The sequence below is a fragment of the Aquarana catesbeiana genome, linkage group LG05 (genome assembly GCF_042186555.1).
Source record: "Aquarana catesbeiana isolate 2022-GZ linkage group LG05, ASM4218655v1, whole genome shotgun sequence".
In the NCBI taxonomy this organism is placed as follows: Eukaryota; Metazoa; Chordata; class Amphibia; order Anura; family Ranidae; genus Aquarana; species Aquarana catesbeiana.
Window position 1 is genome coordinate 160,202,426 of NC_133328.1, and position 16,985 is coordinate 160,219,410.

A 16,985-nucleotide genomic window follows, 5' to 3' on the forward strand; every position below is an offset into this window, starting at 1 on the left:
GTTCTTTTAGAGATCAAAGGAAGAACTTCGATCTGTAAATGAGGTCAGTTTAACCACTTACAGACTAAACCTTTTTCTGACACTTGTTGCTTACAAGTTTAAATCAGTATTTTTTGCTAGAAAAATGACTTAGAACCTCCAAACATTATACTGTATATATTTCTTTAGCAGAGACCTTAGAGAATAAAATGGCGGCTGTTGCAATATTTTATCTCACACTGTATTTGCACAGCGGTCTTTCAGACGCAATTTTTGGGGAAAAGATACACACAGTCAATGAATTAATCTGAATTAAAAAAAAACTAAACAGTAAAGTTAGCCCAATTTTTTTGTATAATGTGAAAGATGATGCTATGCCGCGAGAATCATGAGAGAATCAGGAAAATTGTGATTCCCATTTTAGCCAGCTCTAGTTCTTGGGCAAACAATCCTTCCACAATGGGATGCAGTCTCCAGGAGGAACACACAGCTCTCCTGGCAGGGCTCTGTCTGCAAAGGCAGCAGCTGCTCTGAGTTATTCTTAGGCCCCTTTCACACTGGAGCGGTTTGCAGGCGGTATTGCGCTAAAAATACCGCCCCTAAACAGCCTCCGCTGTTTGTTCGGTGTGAAAGCCAGAGGGCTTTCACACTGAAGCGGTGCGCTCGCAGGACGGTAAAAAAAGTCCTGCGAGCCGCTTCTTTGGAGCGGGGAAGGAGCGATGTATTCACCGCTCCTAAACCGCTCCTGCCCATTGAAATCGATGGGACAGCGCGGCTATACCGCGGTAATACCGCGGCTATAGCCGCGCTGTACGATCGGATTTAACCCTTTTTCGGCCGCCAGCGGGGGTTAAAACCGAACCGCTAGGGGCCGAATACCGCTACAAGAACGACGGTACAGCAGCGCTAAAAATAGCGCTGTTGTACCGCCGACGCCCCCACCGCCCCAGTGTGAAAGGGGCCTTAGACTTTGCTTATAATAACCCTGCACACCTGTGTACTCACACAGGATACAGGCATCCAGCAACACCTGAACACAGGATTGAAGGTGCCATCAGACACAGGATTGAAGGTGCCATCAGACACAGGATTGAAGGTGCCATCAGACACAGGATTGAAGGTGCCATCAGACACAGGATTGAAGGTGCCATCAGACACAGGATTGAAGGTGCCATCAGACACAGGATTGAAGGTGCCACCAGACACAGGATTGAAGGTACCATCAGACACAGGATTGAAGGTACCATCAGACACAGGATTGAAGGTGCCATCCCACTCAAACACTTTGGAGCCTTCAAACTCTGGATTACAGGAAGTCCCCGAGTTACGAACACAATAGGGACTGTAGGTTTGTTCGTAAGTCGAAATTGTTCGTAAGTCACAACACTGCATTTGTAAGTGTAACTTCCAGTTGGAACACTGCATTCGTAAGTGTAACGTCCGCCTGTGCATGGATGTGGGATATTCTGGGCGCTTGTTATGTTATCTGGGGCTCTTCTGGCCATGCAGTACATGTAGTACTGCATTATGGAATGTGCTCGGAGGTATCCAGGACCAGCGTGGAGCACAAGTGGCCAGCGGCCGTTCGTAAGTAGGAGTCGTTCGTAACTCGGGTGTTCATAACTCGGGGACTGCCTGTATTTGCACATTTAAAGTGTAAGTAAACCCCCCTATTGTTTTCAGCCAAGGAAGCTGCCATCTTTGTCTCAGTTTAATCTACAATTGCCATGATGCTGCACATGTGATCAGATATGACACCAGCCATTGGATGGTTTGACAGTTTGGTTGAGAGCACAAGCAATGGGAGTATTACATTTCCAGCACGTGCCAGAAATGAAACGGTTTTATGCATGGGTTTACTTCCACTTTGAGTGCACATAATATTTTGGTGACTGGCATGGGGTTTAAAGTGGTTGTAAACTGTTTGGAATGAGGACCTCCCCTAAACTTACCTGAGCCCGATCTCAATTCAGCACTGTGCCTGAGAACAACAGCTCTCTCCCTCCTCACAGGGCAGATTGATAGCAATGGGAGCCATCGGCTCCTGCTGCTGTCAATTAAATAATAAGACAGTGGAGCAGGGGGAGGAGCAAAGCCCCGCTGTCTGTGTCTATAGACGCAGACAGCAGAACTCGGGAGCAAACCTGCACAAGTACCCCCTTAGCAAGCAGCTTTATGGGGGGGTACTCGGCGGGGGGAAGTCAGGAGCACTGGAGGGGTACCCCAGAATAGGAGGATCAGGGCTGTTCTGTGCAAAGCCATTGCATGGAGCAGGCAAGTATAATGTTGTTTTTATTTTTTGTAAAGTGAAGATTTAATATCACTTAAAGCTGCGATAATTGCTCATTGCCTTTATTTTATGTTGCAGTTTCCATTTGTATTAACCTCAATAACACTGTGGCCTTGCCCTTTCCCACTTATGCTGGTCTCAGTGTTGTTATTTGGGAAGGACACATTAATGTTTGATGTTAATGTGTTGTGCTATTATAAATGCCTATGACTCTCAGCAGTCATGCCTAAAGTGACTGCTTCCCTCTTCTAACATGATGATTCTAGTTAGCTATCTTTTATCAATTAGGCACAGAACCCTTCCTGCAGTTTATTAAAGGGTATGTCAAGGCAAAAAGTTTCTTTTGAAGCTTGGATAGCTATAGCCACCAGCAATAATCACTGTGTCCTCCCAGCAGGGATGGCTCCTCACATCCATCCGTCGGGAGAACACAATAGCTCTGCAGGAGGGATTCCCCCATTAGCACCGACTATTATGGGGGAATCTAGCGATTTTCCTTCCTGCAACCCATGGTTCATGTTGGAGAAATCTGCTTTCATTTCTTGTTGTGTCTTTAGAACAGCAAGAATTTTCCCCACAGTACAGAGACGTCAAAAATACCTTGACAGGGGTTTAAGCCATCCTTACTCTATGCAAAACTAAAATAAAACATCACATTTTGATTTAGTTTTAGTCATAAAATGCAATTTTAGTTCTATTTTAGTCATCTGGATTTGTTTTAGTAGACTAAAATCTCCAGTACATTTTAGCAGACTAAAATCTAATGGGTGTAGTTAAATTGCAATGCCTTACTTAACCACTTAAGGACCGAGCCTCTTTTTACTTTACTAAGAAACAACAAACATACATTTTTTTTTCTAACACCCTAGAAAATAAAATGGCGGTCGTTGCAATACTTTGTCACAAGGTATTTGCGCAGCGGTCTTACAAGCACACTTTTTTTGGAAAGAATACACTTTTTTGAATTAAAAAATAAGACAACAGTAAAGTTAGCCCAATGTTTTTTTTATATTGTGAAAGATAATGTTACGCCGATTAAATTGATACCCAACATGTCAAGCTTCAAAATTGTGCCAGCTCGTGGAATGGCGACAAACTTTTACCCTTAAAAATCTCCATAGGCAACGTTTAAAAAGTTCTACAGGTTGCATGTTTTGGAGTTAGAGAAGGTCTAGGGCTAGAATTATTGCTCTTGCTCTACCGATCACAGCGACACCTCACATGTGTGGTTTGAACACCGTTTTCATATGCCGGCGCTACTCACGTATGCGTTCACTTCTGCACGCAAGCTATTTTTACACTGTTCTTTTGAAGAAAAAAAAAATTGTGTCACTATTATTCCTATTACAAGGAATGTAAACATTCCTTGTAATAGAAAAAAGCATGACAGGATCTCAGATCTCATATCTACAATTAAATGCAAAAAAAAAAAAAAAAAAAAAAAATGGCCCTTTAAGAGCTATGGGCGGAAGTGATGTTTTGACATTGCTTCCGCCCTGCAATGTTATGGAGACAGGTGGGGGTCATCTTCCCCTCACTCGTCTCCATACCCAGCAAGGAAGAGGATCCGATCTCCTCCACCACTGCCAACGGCTCCAGTAAGTGGCGGAGGGCACCGCCACAGAGACCACCATTATCGGAAACCGGACCGCAGGACGAAGAAGAGGATACCAGGGTTATAACAGGTAGCTGCTGCCATAACAACTATATTCCTCTTCAAAGTTAGGTCGGGATGCGGCGGTCCGGAAGTGTTTAAGCACTTCTCTAGATGTTCCAAACTCATTTTCTACTCCTGGAGTAAAAATCGAACATGTAGTGGGGATGGGGAAGTAAAAGCGGACATTCAGTCATTTTTTTCAACTTTCTAGCTATTAAATCTTCTGCCCTTGTTGTTTTAACTTTGGATAGTAAAACATTTTTTTTTCTGCCAGTAAATACCTTATACAGCCCACTTCCTGTTTCTTGTCTGGTCATTAGCCTAGGCTTACGACATCATGCACAGCTCTCTCCCTCACTCTTGTGAAAGTTTGACAGGAAAGGAGGAGGGATGAGCCATAAGAGGGCCAATGAGAGCTGCAGAGCTGGCCGTGTGTGTCTGTGTAAATCCAAGTGAACAGGCAGCAGTTTCAGCTTCCCACAGTTAAAATGGATGCAGCCAGACTCAGTGGAGGGAGATTTCTGCAGCATATTTGGAAAGTACAGAATCACAGTATATATAAAATAATATGCAAAGTGGTTGGAGGGAAGCTTCAGAATGCTTTTATTACAAATGATGTGAGCAGACTGCAGTTCCCCTTAAATGGGAAGGAGGGAGTGCACAGGGCAGAGAACTGGTCTGGGGAGGCCGGTGTTTTACACAGTGCTAAGCACTACTACCTTGCTGGGAGTAGTAGTTTGCAGGGCATTATTCCAGAACTCCCAGGCAGCAGCCAGAGGGAGCCCGTGTCTCTCAGCCAATACAGAGTGTCAGGGGGGCTGTCAGAGCTCTGAAGAAAGCGAATGTTCAGGTGGGTTAACGTCCCTCCCTCACATTTTCTGTTTTTGTTTGTTGACGAAAATTGGAACTGATTTTTGGCATAGTTTGTCAATTGACCCAATTTGATTTTTTTTGATTTTGTCACTAAAAGCATGCAGCTGAAGAAAATTTTGGAGAAAATATTTGCGTCGACAAAATGAACACGGATACGCTTTAAAGGGGAGCTACAGTTGGTGCTGGATAATCTAAAATTCAGCAGTTACAAATGCTATAGCTATTGACTTTAAACATACACACCCTTACCTGACCAGGGATCCAGCGTGTCATCACCTGGACTGGTTCTTCCAGTTTTCAGGTCCCTGGCACTGCCATCTTGCTTGAGGGAAGCCGGCTATGAATCTATGAATGCCAGCAGTTTCACAGCTGGCTCCCCACTGCGCATGCACGAGTTGATTGATCGTGTGATGTGTCCCAGGGGGTTGTAGGTTGTCAGACTATATAACACTTATGCCCCGTACACAGGATTGGACATTGATCGGACATTCCGACAACAAAATCCATGGATTTTTTCCGACTGATGTTGGCTCAAACTTGTCTTGCATACACACGGTCACACAAATCTTGTCGGAAATTCTGAACGTCAAGAACGCGATGACGTACAACACGTACGACCAGCCGAAAAAATTAAGTACAATAGCCAGTGAGGCTCCTCTGCTTGATTCTGAGCATGCTTGGCACTTTGTGCGTCGGAATGGTGTACACATGATCCGAATATACGCAAACGGATTTTGTTGTCGGAAAATTTGAGAACCAGATCTCAAATTTTGTGCGACGGAAATTCCGATGGAGCCTACACACGGTCGGAATTTCCGACAACAAGCTCCGATCGCACATTTTACGCTGGAAAGTCCGACCGTGTGTACTCGGCATAAGTCTCACAATAATACTAAAACTATTAGATAACAGTAAGCATTCTACTAATCCGTAGGAGTATCCTTTTAGTGCCGATCACACTACAGCGATCAGGATCCGACTTGCAAGTCCTCAAGTCGCTGGACATAAGAAATGCCATAGAAGTGAATGAGAGTCGCCTTAACTACTGAAGTCGCTCCGACTTCAGAAAAGGTTCCTGTACTACTTCAAGGCGACTTGTACCCATAGATTTCAATGGAAGTCGCCTCCAGGTCGGATCTTCATCTATATTGAAGCAACTTTACAGGAAAAAGAAAATAATTTACCCAGGTACCCCCCACGTTTACCCAGGCAACCCCCTCCCACAGAGGGTATTATTCTGTGATTGACCACAGTCGCCTGTCCTGGAGGCGACTTTAAGTCACGTTGTAAGTTGCTCAAAGTCGCACTGAAGTCGCCTCAAAAATCGCACTGCAAAGTCGCGCTGTAAGTCGGGTTGCCCCTGTGTGAACCGCACTTAGGCACTGTGCAATACTAGCAGAATGAAGCAATATTTGTTCATAACCGACGTAACCAAGACATATCTGGAAGGATTTCTTGGTTCACAGATCATTACAGCATACTGTAAAAATGTTATGCAATTTGTCCAGGAAACAATTAGTCATTTCTTTGTAACGACGTGCAGTGTAGAAAAATGAAACAAAAGGTGCAATACAACAAACGTTCAATTTTACCTCCAGCACCTTCATGCTTTCATACATACCTTAGACACTTTCATGTGGACAGTTTTTGTTTTTTTTTACATTCGAGTAAAGTCTAGTACACACGATGAGATTATTATACGAACGATCGTCATTTTTTTTTTCTTTTTTTTTTGCATGCTAGTCTCATATCATAAACAAATAGGGGATTCCTCCATCGTTTATGTAGATGGATAAATCAGTTTTTGGGGTTTTTTTTTTCATTCTGCCAGAGAAAAAAAAATAAAAAAAACTACCCATCTATGGCCAGCTTAAGACAAAAAAATACTGGGAATTACTCTGAAATACAGTGAAAATGTCATCATAATTTAGAGAAGTGGCATTCGACAATGAAAATGTGGATGTATTAATGGCATTGTATAATATAAGAGTAGTAGTGTACTTGTTATTAAGATTCCCTTGCTTGTAAAGTGCCAGTGGATTACTAAGGCTCATTTCATATGTGTAGCAGGGGGCAGTAAAAACAGGCAACTGATCTGCATTTTTAACAATAACACCCCCCCCCATGAAAAACACAAGGTGCAGGCAGGAAGGTTTAAAGTAGTTGTAAACCTCAGACATGAAAATATGAACAAAGCATATCCTTCTATAGTGTGTACTTGTCTCAATTAACCACTTGCTGACCACATAACGCCGTTATACAGCGGCAATGTGATTCTCTTGTGCCATAGTAAGTGATCTGGCACTCCCAGATGGGGGGCATGCAAGCGCCAGCTGTGCCGTGATTAGACACAGCGCAAGCAGATCAGTGGGCATGTGGCGGTTTTTGTTTCTCTGCAAAGCAAGGAATAAAAACTGTTAGATCTCTTAGTAAAAGCAGCACACATCAACACTGGCTAGACACTCATTTAACCGTATGATTGCCCTAGATGTTAACCCCTTCCCAGCCAGTGTCATTAGTACAGTGACAGTGCATATTTTTAGCACAGATCACTGTATTAGTGTCAATGGTCCCCACAAAGTGTCAGTTAGTGCCAGATTGTCCGCCATACTATCACAGCCATACTATCACAGTCCCACTATAAGTTGCTAATCGCCACCATTACTAGTATAAAAATAAATAAATAAAAATTCCAGTATATATAGTATACCATACTTTGTAGACGCTGTGAAACAAATAAAATTTGCGATTATTGTGAATTTATTAACAAAAATATGTAGCAGAATACACATTGGCCTAACTTTTTAAAGAAATTGGAATATTTACATTTTTATTGGATAGGTTTTATAGCAGAAAGTAAAAAATAGTGTTTGTTTTTCAGAATGTATAGTCTTTTTTCATTTATAGCATAAAAAATAGAAAAACCCAGCGGTGATCAAATACCACCAAAAGAAAGCTTTATTTGTCTGGGGGAAAAAAAAACGATATAAATTTAGTTTGAGTACAGCGTTGCATGACCACGCAATTGTCAGTTAAAAGTAACGCAGTGCAAAAAAATGGCCTGGTCATGAAGCGGGGAGGGGGGGGCACTAAGTGTCATCTTGTTCCTCTGCTATTATCGTTTTTCTGACACAGAGAGAAAAAAGGTGACAGGGGAGGGAGCTCCAGTTGATTGACGGCCTCAGCTGTGTGCTGTGTGAAGGAGGTATGCCCCTCCCCTCCAATCAGCCCTCAGAACTCTCCTCACTGAGGTTTGCAGAGTGTAATTTCACTTCTCTCCTCCCCCTTTTTTCTGACAATTCAGAATAGCTTTAAAAATTCTGGACTTTGAACAGATGTAGAGAAGAGTGCAGATACTGTTAACAGTTACAACTTATGTGGAAGGATTTGTTTCATCTCTGTGTATCACCTGAGGCTAGTCACTTCACTGGGTGTATGTAGTAAGTTACAACCACTTTAAAAGAATTTTCTCAGAAAGTTAGGGCTCAAAGGTCTATCAATAAGATTCAATTAAAAATATAGCACATATGAAACGATTTCCCCCCCACTGGTTGCTAGAACGCTAGGTAGCTCCTGCAACCTAGAGTGCTTCATAACCATGACGCAAGCAGCTCCTGCTGCCTAGCATCCTTGGTTGCTAGGACGCAGGCAGCCATTTAGGCCCAACATGTCAACTCAATAGTATGCAATCAAGCTGTTTTTACATTGTTGATATTTACAAGTTGGCCCTGAGCAGGCCAATAGATTACATGTGCATAGTAAGCATGTAAGATATTATTCACATAAACATACTTATTCGTATGCTCATGGGAATGGCCATCTTTAGTCACCCAGAATGCACAGGTGTTCCATGCAGGGGCATGTGGGCAGCCTGTTGGAATAATTGACAGGCTGCATGGATCTTGGGATACATCCCTGGAGTAAACTCAGACGGCCCTAATCACAAGTACTACTCGCCCAGCCGCTGTCTATTCCAGCCGGTCATAGGTTTTGTCAGTGGGGCTGGCCTCCTGGGCACCCAACAACACCGGGATTTAGCAGAGACGGGTCAAACCGCCCTTGTGTATGAGGCCTTATACTGAAGCTGCAGGAGTTTAGCTGGCCAACACTTACTACCATTACAATACAGTTTAATAAAATAATTCATCATATTTTACAAAATCAGGCAGTAAACTATTACATTAGTTATCACCTCTCTGTGAGGATCCTCCAATACACTGACACACAAAATCTACAAACCATTTCAGGTCACCCAGCATGTTAAGCAGCTGAAAGTCAACGGAAAGCACTTTCCAACAAATACATATTTTATCTCATTCGTTTGCAGCAGATATATTACTGACTGCAGTAACCTGATACATTATTAATGTTCTAATGCCTGCTTTGATTTTCTCAATATACGCCATAAATTGTGTCTTGCCCCATTGCTTTCAGCTCATCAGATCTCCTTAACCTTTTCCCTACTGCGTGACAAATGAAGTGGGCCTTAGTGTCCAGCCATCGCACATTCACATCCATGGTGGGCTGAGGTTGTTTGCTGTGGGCTCCCAGCGCCCTGACCAAGTCGTCTTCCTCAGATCTAGGTTGTGACTTCTGATTAGGAGTGAGCGGGACGGGCTCACAGTCATGTGACCGTTGTGAGAGCCAAATCACAGGAGTCATGTGACTAGGAAGCCGCTTCATCCCCCATCATTAAAACCCACGGGAGGTGGCGTGAAGGGGTCAAAAAGTCAGCTGCTTCATATACAGTATTTTTACCACCTAACCCCTTCCGAATGCCCACCCAAACAAGGGTATGCATTCAGGGCTGTACACATGCCATGGCAAAAATTAAACCCCCTGTTACTTTAGGTGGGCAATACCACCACCGAACACAACCCATCACTGAGATGTCTCCTTGTACTTTGTACCATACATTTTGTGAGTGTTGGTAAAGATCTTCTGAAGTATTGACCATAAGCCCAACAATGGTGTGTACACATTGCAGGTAATTGTAGTAAGTGTGACTTCCTAGGAGCTGAGAATTGTTCATCACTAATTATCACAGCTGAGACCCAGAGCAGGTCTGGAGAACACTGGCATCCTTGCTATGCCTTGAGGATTTCCGCTGTTTGAGTGGAATTTGGTGGAACATTTAAGCAGGCTCCCAGGAAACCAGATCAGCAGGAAGGTTGGGTCCATTCCATCTTCTCCGGAGGCAAAAGAGCTGTGTGGCTTCCCTCTCCCATCTAGCACTTCTCCTGATCGAAACCAGATTCAACCACACCGTTTGACAGTACAAGCCTATCTGACTCACCGCCAAAGGCCTGTGAGTCCATCTTTTCCGGTAAGGGCATTTCATTTCCCTTTACTTGTATTGATGTATGGAGAAGACCTGGCTTTTTTTTAATTTTTAGAGAGGAGCATCTCTAAAAATTTCGAACATTCCACACCCTCATCATTTTTTTATTTTTATTTTTATTTATATGGACGTTCCAAGTCACTATTTGTATATATATTACCATTTATAGACACATGATACTGTCTTTTCAGCTATATTTGCACTATTAGTCTAAAGGAGATTCTTGAGACCACTCATTGTGTTGCAGATTACATATATTGTTGCTGCTTCTCCCTTGTGCACTTCTTTGTTTTGGTTAATTATACAAATTATTAATTACAGGGGTTACACACAGTTTCTATGTTTTTCACACACCATCTGTACTTAGTATATCACCCTACTACTAGGAGTCTACATTTACGTATGCAGATTCTAACTCTTCCTGGCGCCACACTTATTGTTCTTTCTCTTTGTCACAATTAGTCTTATTGTTGTGTTGGCTGCTCTCCCTTTCTTGGAGTTGGCGCGGCATTTACTCATTTTTTTTTTACAACCCATTAAATTTTATGGAGTAGTGCTGCAGCCGCCTTGCAACCATGTGCAATGAAAAAGGATATGGGGCAGTAGATTGGCATTTTCAGGGTCAACAGGGGGTGAGGCGGTGAAATGTTGACTCCTCCCCTCCAGTCAAATTTGCGCTTTTCAGAGGGGCAGCAATGGCTTCCGCATGTGAGAACAAGCACTTACACTCAATTCACAATGCTAAATCCAAACATCTGATGCATTATTGCAGGTGTCCCTAAACTTTTCAATACGAGGGCCACTTTATATATTTTACAAATATTAATCGGCTGAAAAAATTCCCCATCAGGGTCCCCCCTACATTAGAGTTACCCCTTACATCGGGGTCCCCATCACAATACCCCCCTTACATCGGGGTCCCCATCACAATACCCCCCTTACATCGGGGTCCCCATCACAATACCCCCCTTACATCGGGGTCCCCATCACAATACCCCCCTTACATCGGGGTCCCCATCACAATACCCCCCTTACATCGGGGTCCCCATCACAATACCCCCTTACATCGGGGTCCCTATTACAATACTGCCTTACATCAGGGTCCTCAGTCCCAACCTACATCAGAGTCCCCCTTTACGTCTGGGTCCCCATCAGAGTCTGTACTATTTGCACACATTGAGGATACGCCACTCACTGTAGCTCGAGTTAAATAAAATTTTTTAGGAGGCCACATGTGGCCCCCGGGCTGTAGTTTGTAGGCCCCTGGACTATTACATACCTTAGGCTTAATTCAGGAAGCTTTAAACAAGCATAAAGGTCTTTATTTTACTATGTGACTGTAATTTTCAAATCAGATTAGACTGGGCTGAAAAAAGTGTCACTTTTTGAAAAAAAAAGGCCTCTATTGACTCTGAGGAGTACCAGCTTTGTGGATTGAACCAATAACTAATACATTAATATTACACAGTTGAAGAATTCCATTATTCCCAATGTTTACACTGAGCACCGTGTCTCTTACAGCTCGAAAAAGTACATAAGATTCTTTGGGCCCAAACACACGTTTATACACATTTTTTTTTCAGGAGCTCCAATTTCAAAGTCTAGAAGGCCAAAAACCTGCGGTTCTTCTCCTGTACAAGTTGCGCATACAAACACCTCCTTATTGCCCGGCTACACTCACACCTAGGCAGCTCATACATTCATGGTTTTTTTTTGCTCAACCCAGCAGCTGTAGCCCTTTGCTTGCCTTTATCTGGCCCTTGAGGCACTACTGCTCCCACTGACACCAACAATGGGGCATAATTCCTTCTCCTGACATATAACAATGGGGCACTATTCCTCCCATTGACACCAATGATGGGACACTATTCCTTCCACTGACACCAGCAACAGGGCACTAGTCCTCCCACTGACACCAACGATGGGGCACTATTCCTCCCACTAACACCAACGACGGGGCACCAGTGCTCCCACTGACACCAACGATGGGGCACTAGTCCTCCCACTGACACCAACGATGAGGCACTATTCCTCCCACTAACACCAACGACGGGGCACCAGTGCTCCCACTGACACCAACGATGGGGCACTAGTCCTCCCACTGACACCAATGATGGGGCACTAGTCCTCCCACTGACACCAATGATGGGGCACTAGTCCTCCCACTGACACCAATGATGGGGCACTAGTCCTCCCACTGACACCAACGATGGGGCACTAGTCCTCCCACTGACACCAACGATGGGGCACTAGTCCTCCCACTGACACCAACGATGGGGCACCAGTCCTCCCACTGACACCAACGATGGGGCTCTATTCCTCCCACTGACACCAATGATAGAGCACTATACTTCCTCTCAATACGAAAGATGCACTGTTTACTCCAGCTGACCCCAGGACTAATTCTAATTCATCTGGCCACAGTCCAGTTCCCCTAAAGTCTGAAGACAGTAAACTGGCCCTTTGTTTAGAAAGTTTGGAGACCCCTTGTCCAACCAGTGGATTGAACAAAAAAATATATATATTTGATTCAATGTGAATGGGGGAATCCCTCCTGTGCTATTGTGTTCTGACAGGCAAGGAAGGCTCCTCACCGCCAGAATACAATAATCAGCGCTGCCAACCATAGCCAGTGGCACTGGTCAACTGGGAAAAACTCAACAGGCAGGTTGTACAGAAGTTGATCAGTAGATTGACTTCTGTACAACCAGAGTGCCTATACAAGGATTGTTCCTGCAGAACCAGCCAAATTTTGATCCATGTATACCTGGCTAAAGTGTTAATGGGGCTCACACAAGTTCTCCTGTGTTTAGGGCTTGTTCATGCTATGTGCAGAGATCGGTGATTTATTACAATAGAAAAACGCAGGTCTCTACCAGGGCGCACAGATAGCAATTGTTTTCTACATGCCCTGTTCACATCAAAACACTGGCTTCATGTGTGGTGTGGAAATAAATGTAAAACATATATAATACATAAAACAAACACAATGTGAAAGTAATGTGATGATTCAGGAAATAGGGGGAAAAAAATGCACATGAAGGGGTGTCAACATGCATAAAAAACACATAAAATGCACGTGAATGTGAAAAATGCTTGTGTTTTTTTTTTCCTGGCTTGTTATGTGTGTTTTATTGTGAACAAGCCCTTAGGTTTATCTGAGTGTAATTTAAACATTGGAGACAGTATCTGAAAAGTACATACAAACTTTCTCCTTCCCAGATCAAGTTCTCCGGGGTTTGGTTGTATTTACCATTACCGGCGTTTACACGTGATCTACTCTGAACCTGGAAGCACATTTCTCTAAACGCAGGTAAATGCACAGTGTACATTCTACTATTTAAAATCAATAAAGCTCACCACAAACATTACAATCTGCTTTATGGTCACCATACACCTGACAACGCAACTGTACAATCTCTGTACAATCTGTACCACAACTGTGTAATATGCACACCTACCTAATCTGTCCAATCAATTTCTATTCAGTTAGCCTCAGTTCACACTAATGCAGTGTAGGAAACGCCATGATCCGCGTGCATTTCCTGCATCGCATTCCAATCACACTGCCCTTGCGATCCGCTGCAGGTGTCAATACAAAGATAACAACACCCAAACACAGACTGTGTGCCGGCACCGGATCGCATGGTACAAAATGATCATCTGGTTGCAGTGCAGCTCCAAAAAAGGTGCATGCAAATCTGGTGCAATTTGAGCCCATTGAAAATGAATGGGCTTAAATCACACTGCTCTGAATCGCATGTGAATAGCACAGGAATGCGCTGTGGCTCCTGTGCGATTCACATGCAGCTCATGGTGTAAACTGGGGCCTAGGCAGCCCATTGCACTACACAGTTTTTGGTAGATCTCAAGGCGATTGTACAGGCAGATTGTAATGTGTAAGGGTCGGTTAACACTAATGCGACTCAAAGTCGCTCAAGTTTGATGCAGCTTTCAAGTGACTTTACATTTTGGCACTAAAGTTGCAAGAAAGTCGCATTCAAGTAGCGCAGGAACCTATTCAAAGTCGCTACGATTTTACATTGCATAGATTGGAACGGGTGCCATTGAAATAATGCGAATTTATGCATGTGTTTATGTGGCTATCACCTGCCTAACAATGGGGTCCTATGTGGCTCCGAAACGTTGCACTACACCGTTTGTGATGTGATCTTACTTCAATTAAAAAACGTTTGGACGTAATTGAAGATTCTTGGTGTGCTGTCGAATATTTACATTCTTACAGTCAAAAGGCGCATGACAAGTCGCATTAGTGTGAACGGAGCCTCAATCTACCAATAACCAAGGGCCTGCCTGATTGGAATAAAAAATGATTGGATCAGTTAGGTAGGTCTTCCTATTACATAGCTGTGAGTAGAGCTAATGGTGGCCATACAAATGAAGATCTGATTGAACAATTCAGGCAATATGAATTATCAAAAAGATACATCAATTTTGAGCAAAACTGATCTATTCCATCAAAATTAGTCTGAATAGAAAATCTGCTGGTGGGAAAATAGTATAGGTTAGGATAGTAGTAAAGCCTTGTACACTCTGTCAGAAAATCAGAAGACAATAGCCGCATTCAGGACGATCGTTCCTCAGTATTTTAGTACAGAGCCAATATGGACTGTTCAGATAGATATGTCCAAAAGGGACATACTGGAAACTTTTTCACAATAGCTGTCATGATTTTTGTTTAACTTCTTGGCAGCAGCTGCACGCAAATAAAATATGCGGCTTCTCTGTGGGTGGGCCTTGGCACTGAGCGGCCGCATATTTGCGTGCATTGGTGCAAAAACAGCTGTGCCCAGAGCGCGCGCCCTGCCAGCTATGGAAAGCTCCCGATCGATACTTGCGATCGGGAGCTTTCTGATCATGTGACCACCATGACAGCCAATTACAGTGGTCACTAGACCATAAACCCCTTAAAGGGCCGCCTCCGAGGGGTTAATTAGTACAGTATTTGTCCTATAAGAATTGAATGAACAACTCAGCGCATGATCAGAAACAAAGTTCAGCCATAGACTAGACATAGACCATAGCCACGTACGTGGGAAGTTTTCTTCTGTCCATTTTACGCATTCAGCGTGGGGCGAGGACACAGAAAAACGCAAATGATCGTTCTTGTGATTTTCTAATAGTGTGTACAAAACTTAAGTGTGTGGTACATGGAATAATCTTTGTGATGATATTTTCCTATGGAGCGTATCGTTTTCTGCGTTCGGGGGCAGTGTACGACATCGCGGGCGCAGAAACGCTCTGTGCTACGGCCACCTACAAACCGTCCGGTTAGCTGCAGCCACAGGAACGCCGACCCCGGATGGGTCAGTCGGAGAATCTATTTGCATGGAGCCGCTGAGATGAGCAGGTGTAGGTGAGCCGGCCATTGATGAGTACAAGGCGACAAATCCGACAACCACCACTGACAGCTGCTGATCTTCACTGTTTACAATCTACTGACGCTCACCCCTGACCGCGTGAATGTTAACTAAAATCAATCGACAATCTGATCGTATAAAAAATCGTTCCTGTATGGCCACCAGAAGGTTGATTGTACAGAGATTGTAACATGTATGTGGAAACCCAAATGCATTTCTATCCTATAGACGCAGGACTGTCAATGTCAGTGAGAATGAGGCCCAATGATAATACATATCAGTCCTCCATATGATAAAGCAGAGTGATGTATAAGTGGAGGAGGCCCCATTGTGATGGAGTCCAGGTAGGTCCCCCCTGTGTGGGTGATCAGAGTACACCTGATTACCTGTTCTGCCATCCCTGGATGAGGTTGGTGTACTTGCTGAGCAGTCCTTCTATGACTTGTCTCTGCTCCCTTCCTCCTCCATCCCCAGGCTGGCCGATCCTCCCGGAGCTCAGTCCCCGTCCGGACGATGATGGAGAGGATCCTGCAGAGGTGGCTCTACTACTTCTACTACTGCTCCGGCTACTGCTACTACTGCTGCCTCCTCCCGCCTTGTCCATGGCCCTGATAGCGAACACTTCCCACACTTCTCTCCTATACACGGCTCTCTATTCCATGCGGCTTCCTGCTCCGCTCCGTCCTCCCAGCACTGCCTCCATCATAGAGAGGAGAGGAGGAGGAGGAGGAGGAGGAGGAGAGGAGGAGGAGGGGGACGTGTCCGCACTACATGTGTGTCTGCCTGTCACTTCCTACATGCCACTCACCCACTGCTCTCCGGTCTATGGCAGCGCCACCTCCACTGACACACCCACTGACTGTCACTGACAGCTCCTCACCGCTCTCCCTCTATGGAGGGGAAATCTCCATATCCCACAGTTCAGTCATGAAGGAGAAGAATGTAAACAAACCTGGCTCTGCACTTTTCTTTCTTTGTAATAAAGCTACCTATACACCCCACCAGATATACCACCCCAACACCCCACCAGATATACCACCCCAACACCCCACCAGATATACCACCCCACTGAATATACCACCCCAACAGATATACCACCCCAACACCCCACCAGATATACCACCCCAACACCCCACCAGATATACCACCCCACTGAATATACCACCCCAACACCCCACCAGATATACCACCCCAACACCCCACCAAATATACCACCCCGAATATACCACCCCAAGACCCCACCCGATATACCACCCCCCGAATATACCACCCCAACACCGCACCAGATATACCACCCCAACACCCCACCAGATATACCACCCCAACAGATATACCACCCCAACACCCCACCAGATATACCACCTCAACACCCCACCAAATATACCACCCCAACACCCCAACAGATATACCACCCCAACACCCCAACACCCCACCAAATATACCACCCCACTGAATATACCACCC

At 44.4% G+C, this 16,985-nt stretch overlaps 1 protein-coding gene across 1 annotated transcript in view; it reads right to left on the minus strand.

The window, feature by feature from the left end:
- Positions 1–16,374, minus strand: part of OSBPL10 (oxysterol binding protein like 10) — a 706,762-nt gene extending 690,388 nt beyond the window's left edge. Inside the window, exon 1 of the mRNA XM_073630290.1 lies at positions 15,908–16,374. Within this exon, the coding sequence (XP_073486391.1) occupies positions 15,908–16,125 (218 nt within the window). The 5' untranslated portion in view covers positions 16,126–16,374. The remainder of the gene's footprint in view (positions 1–15,907) is intronic.
- Positions 16,375–16,985: the final 611 nt, after the last annotated feature.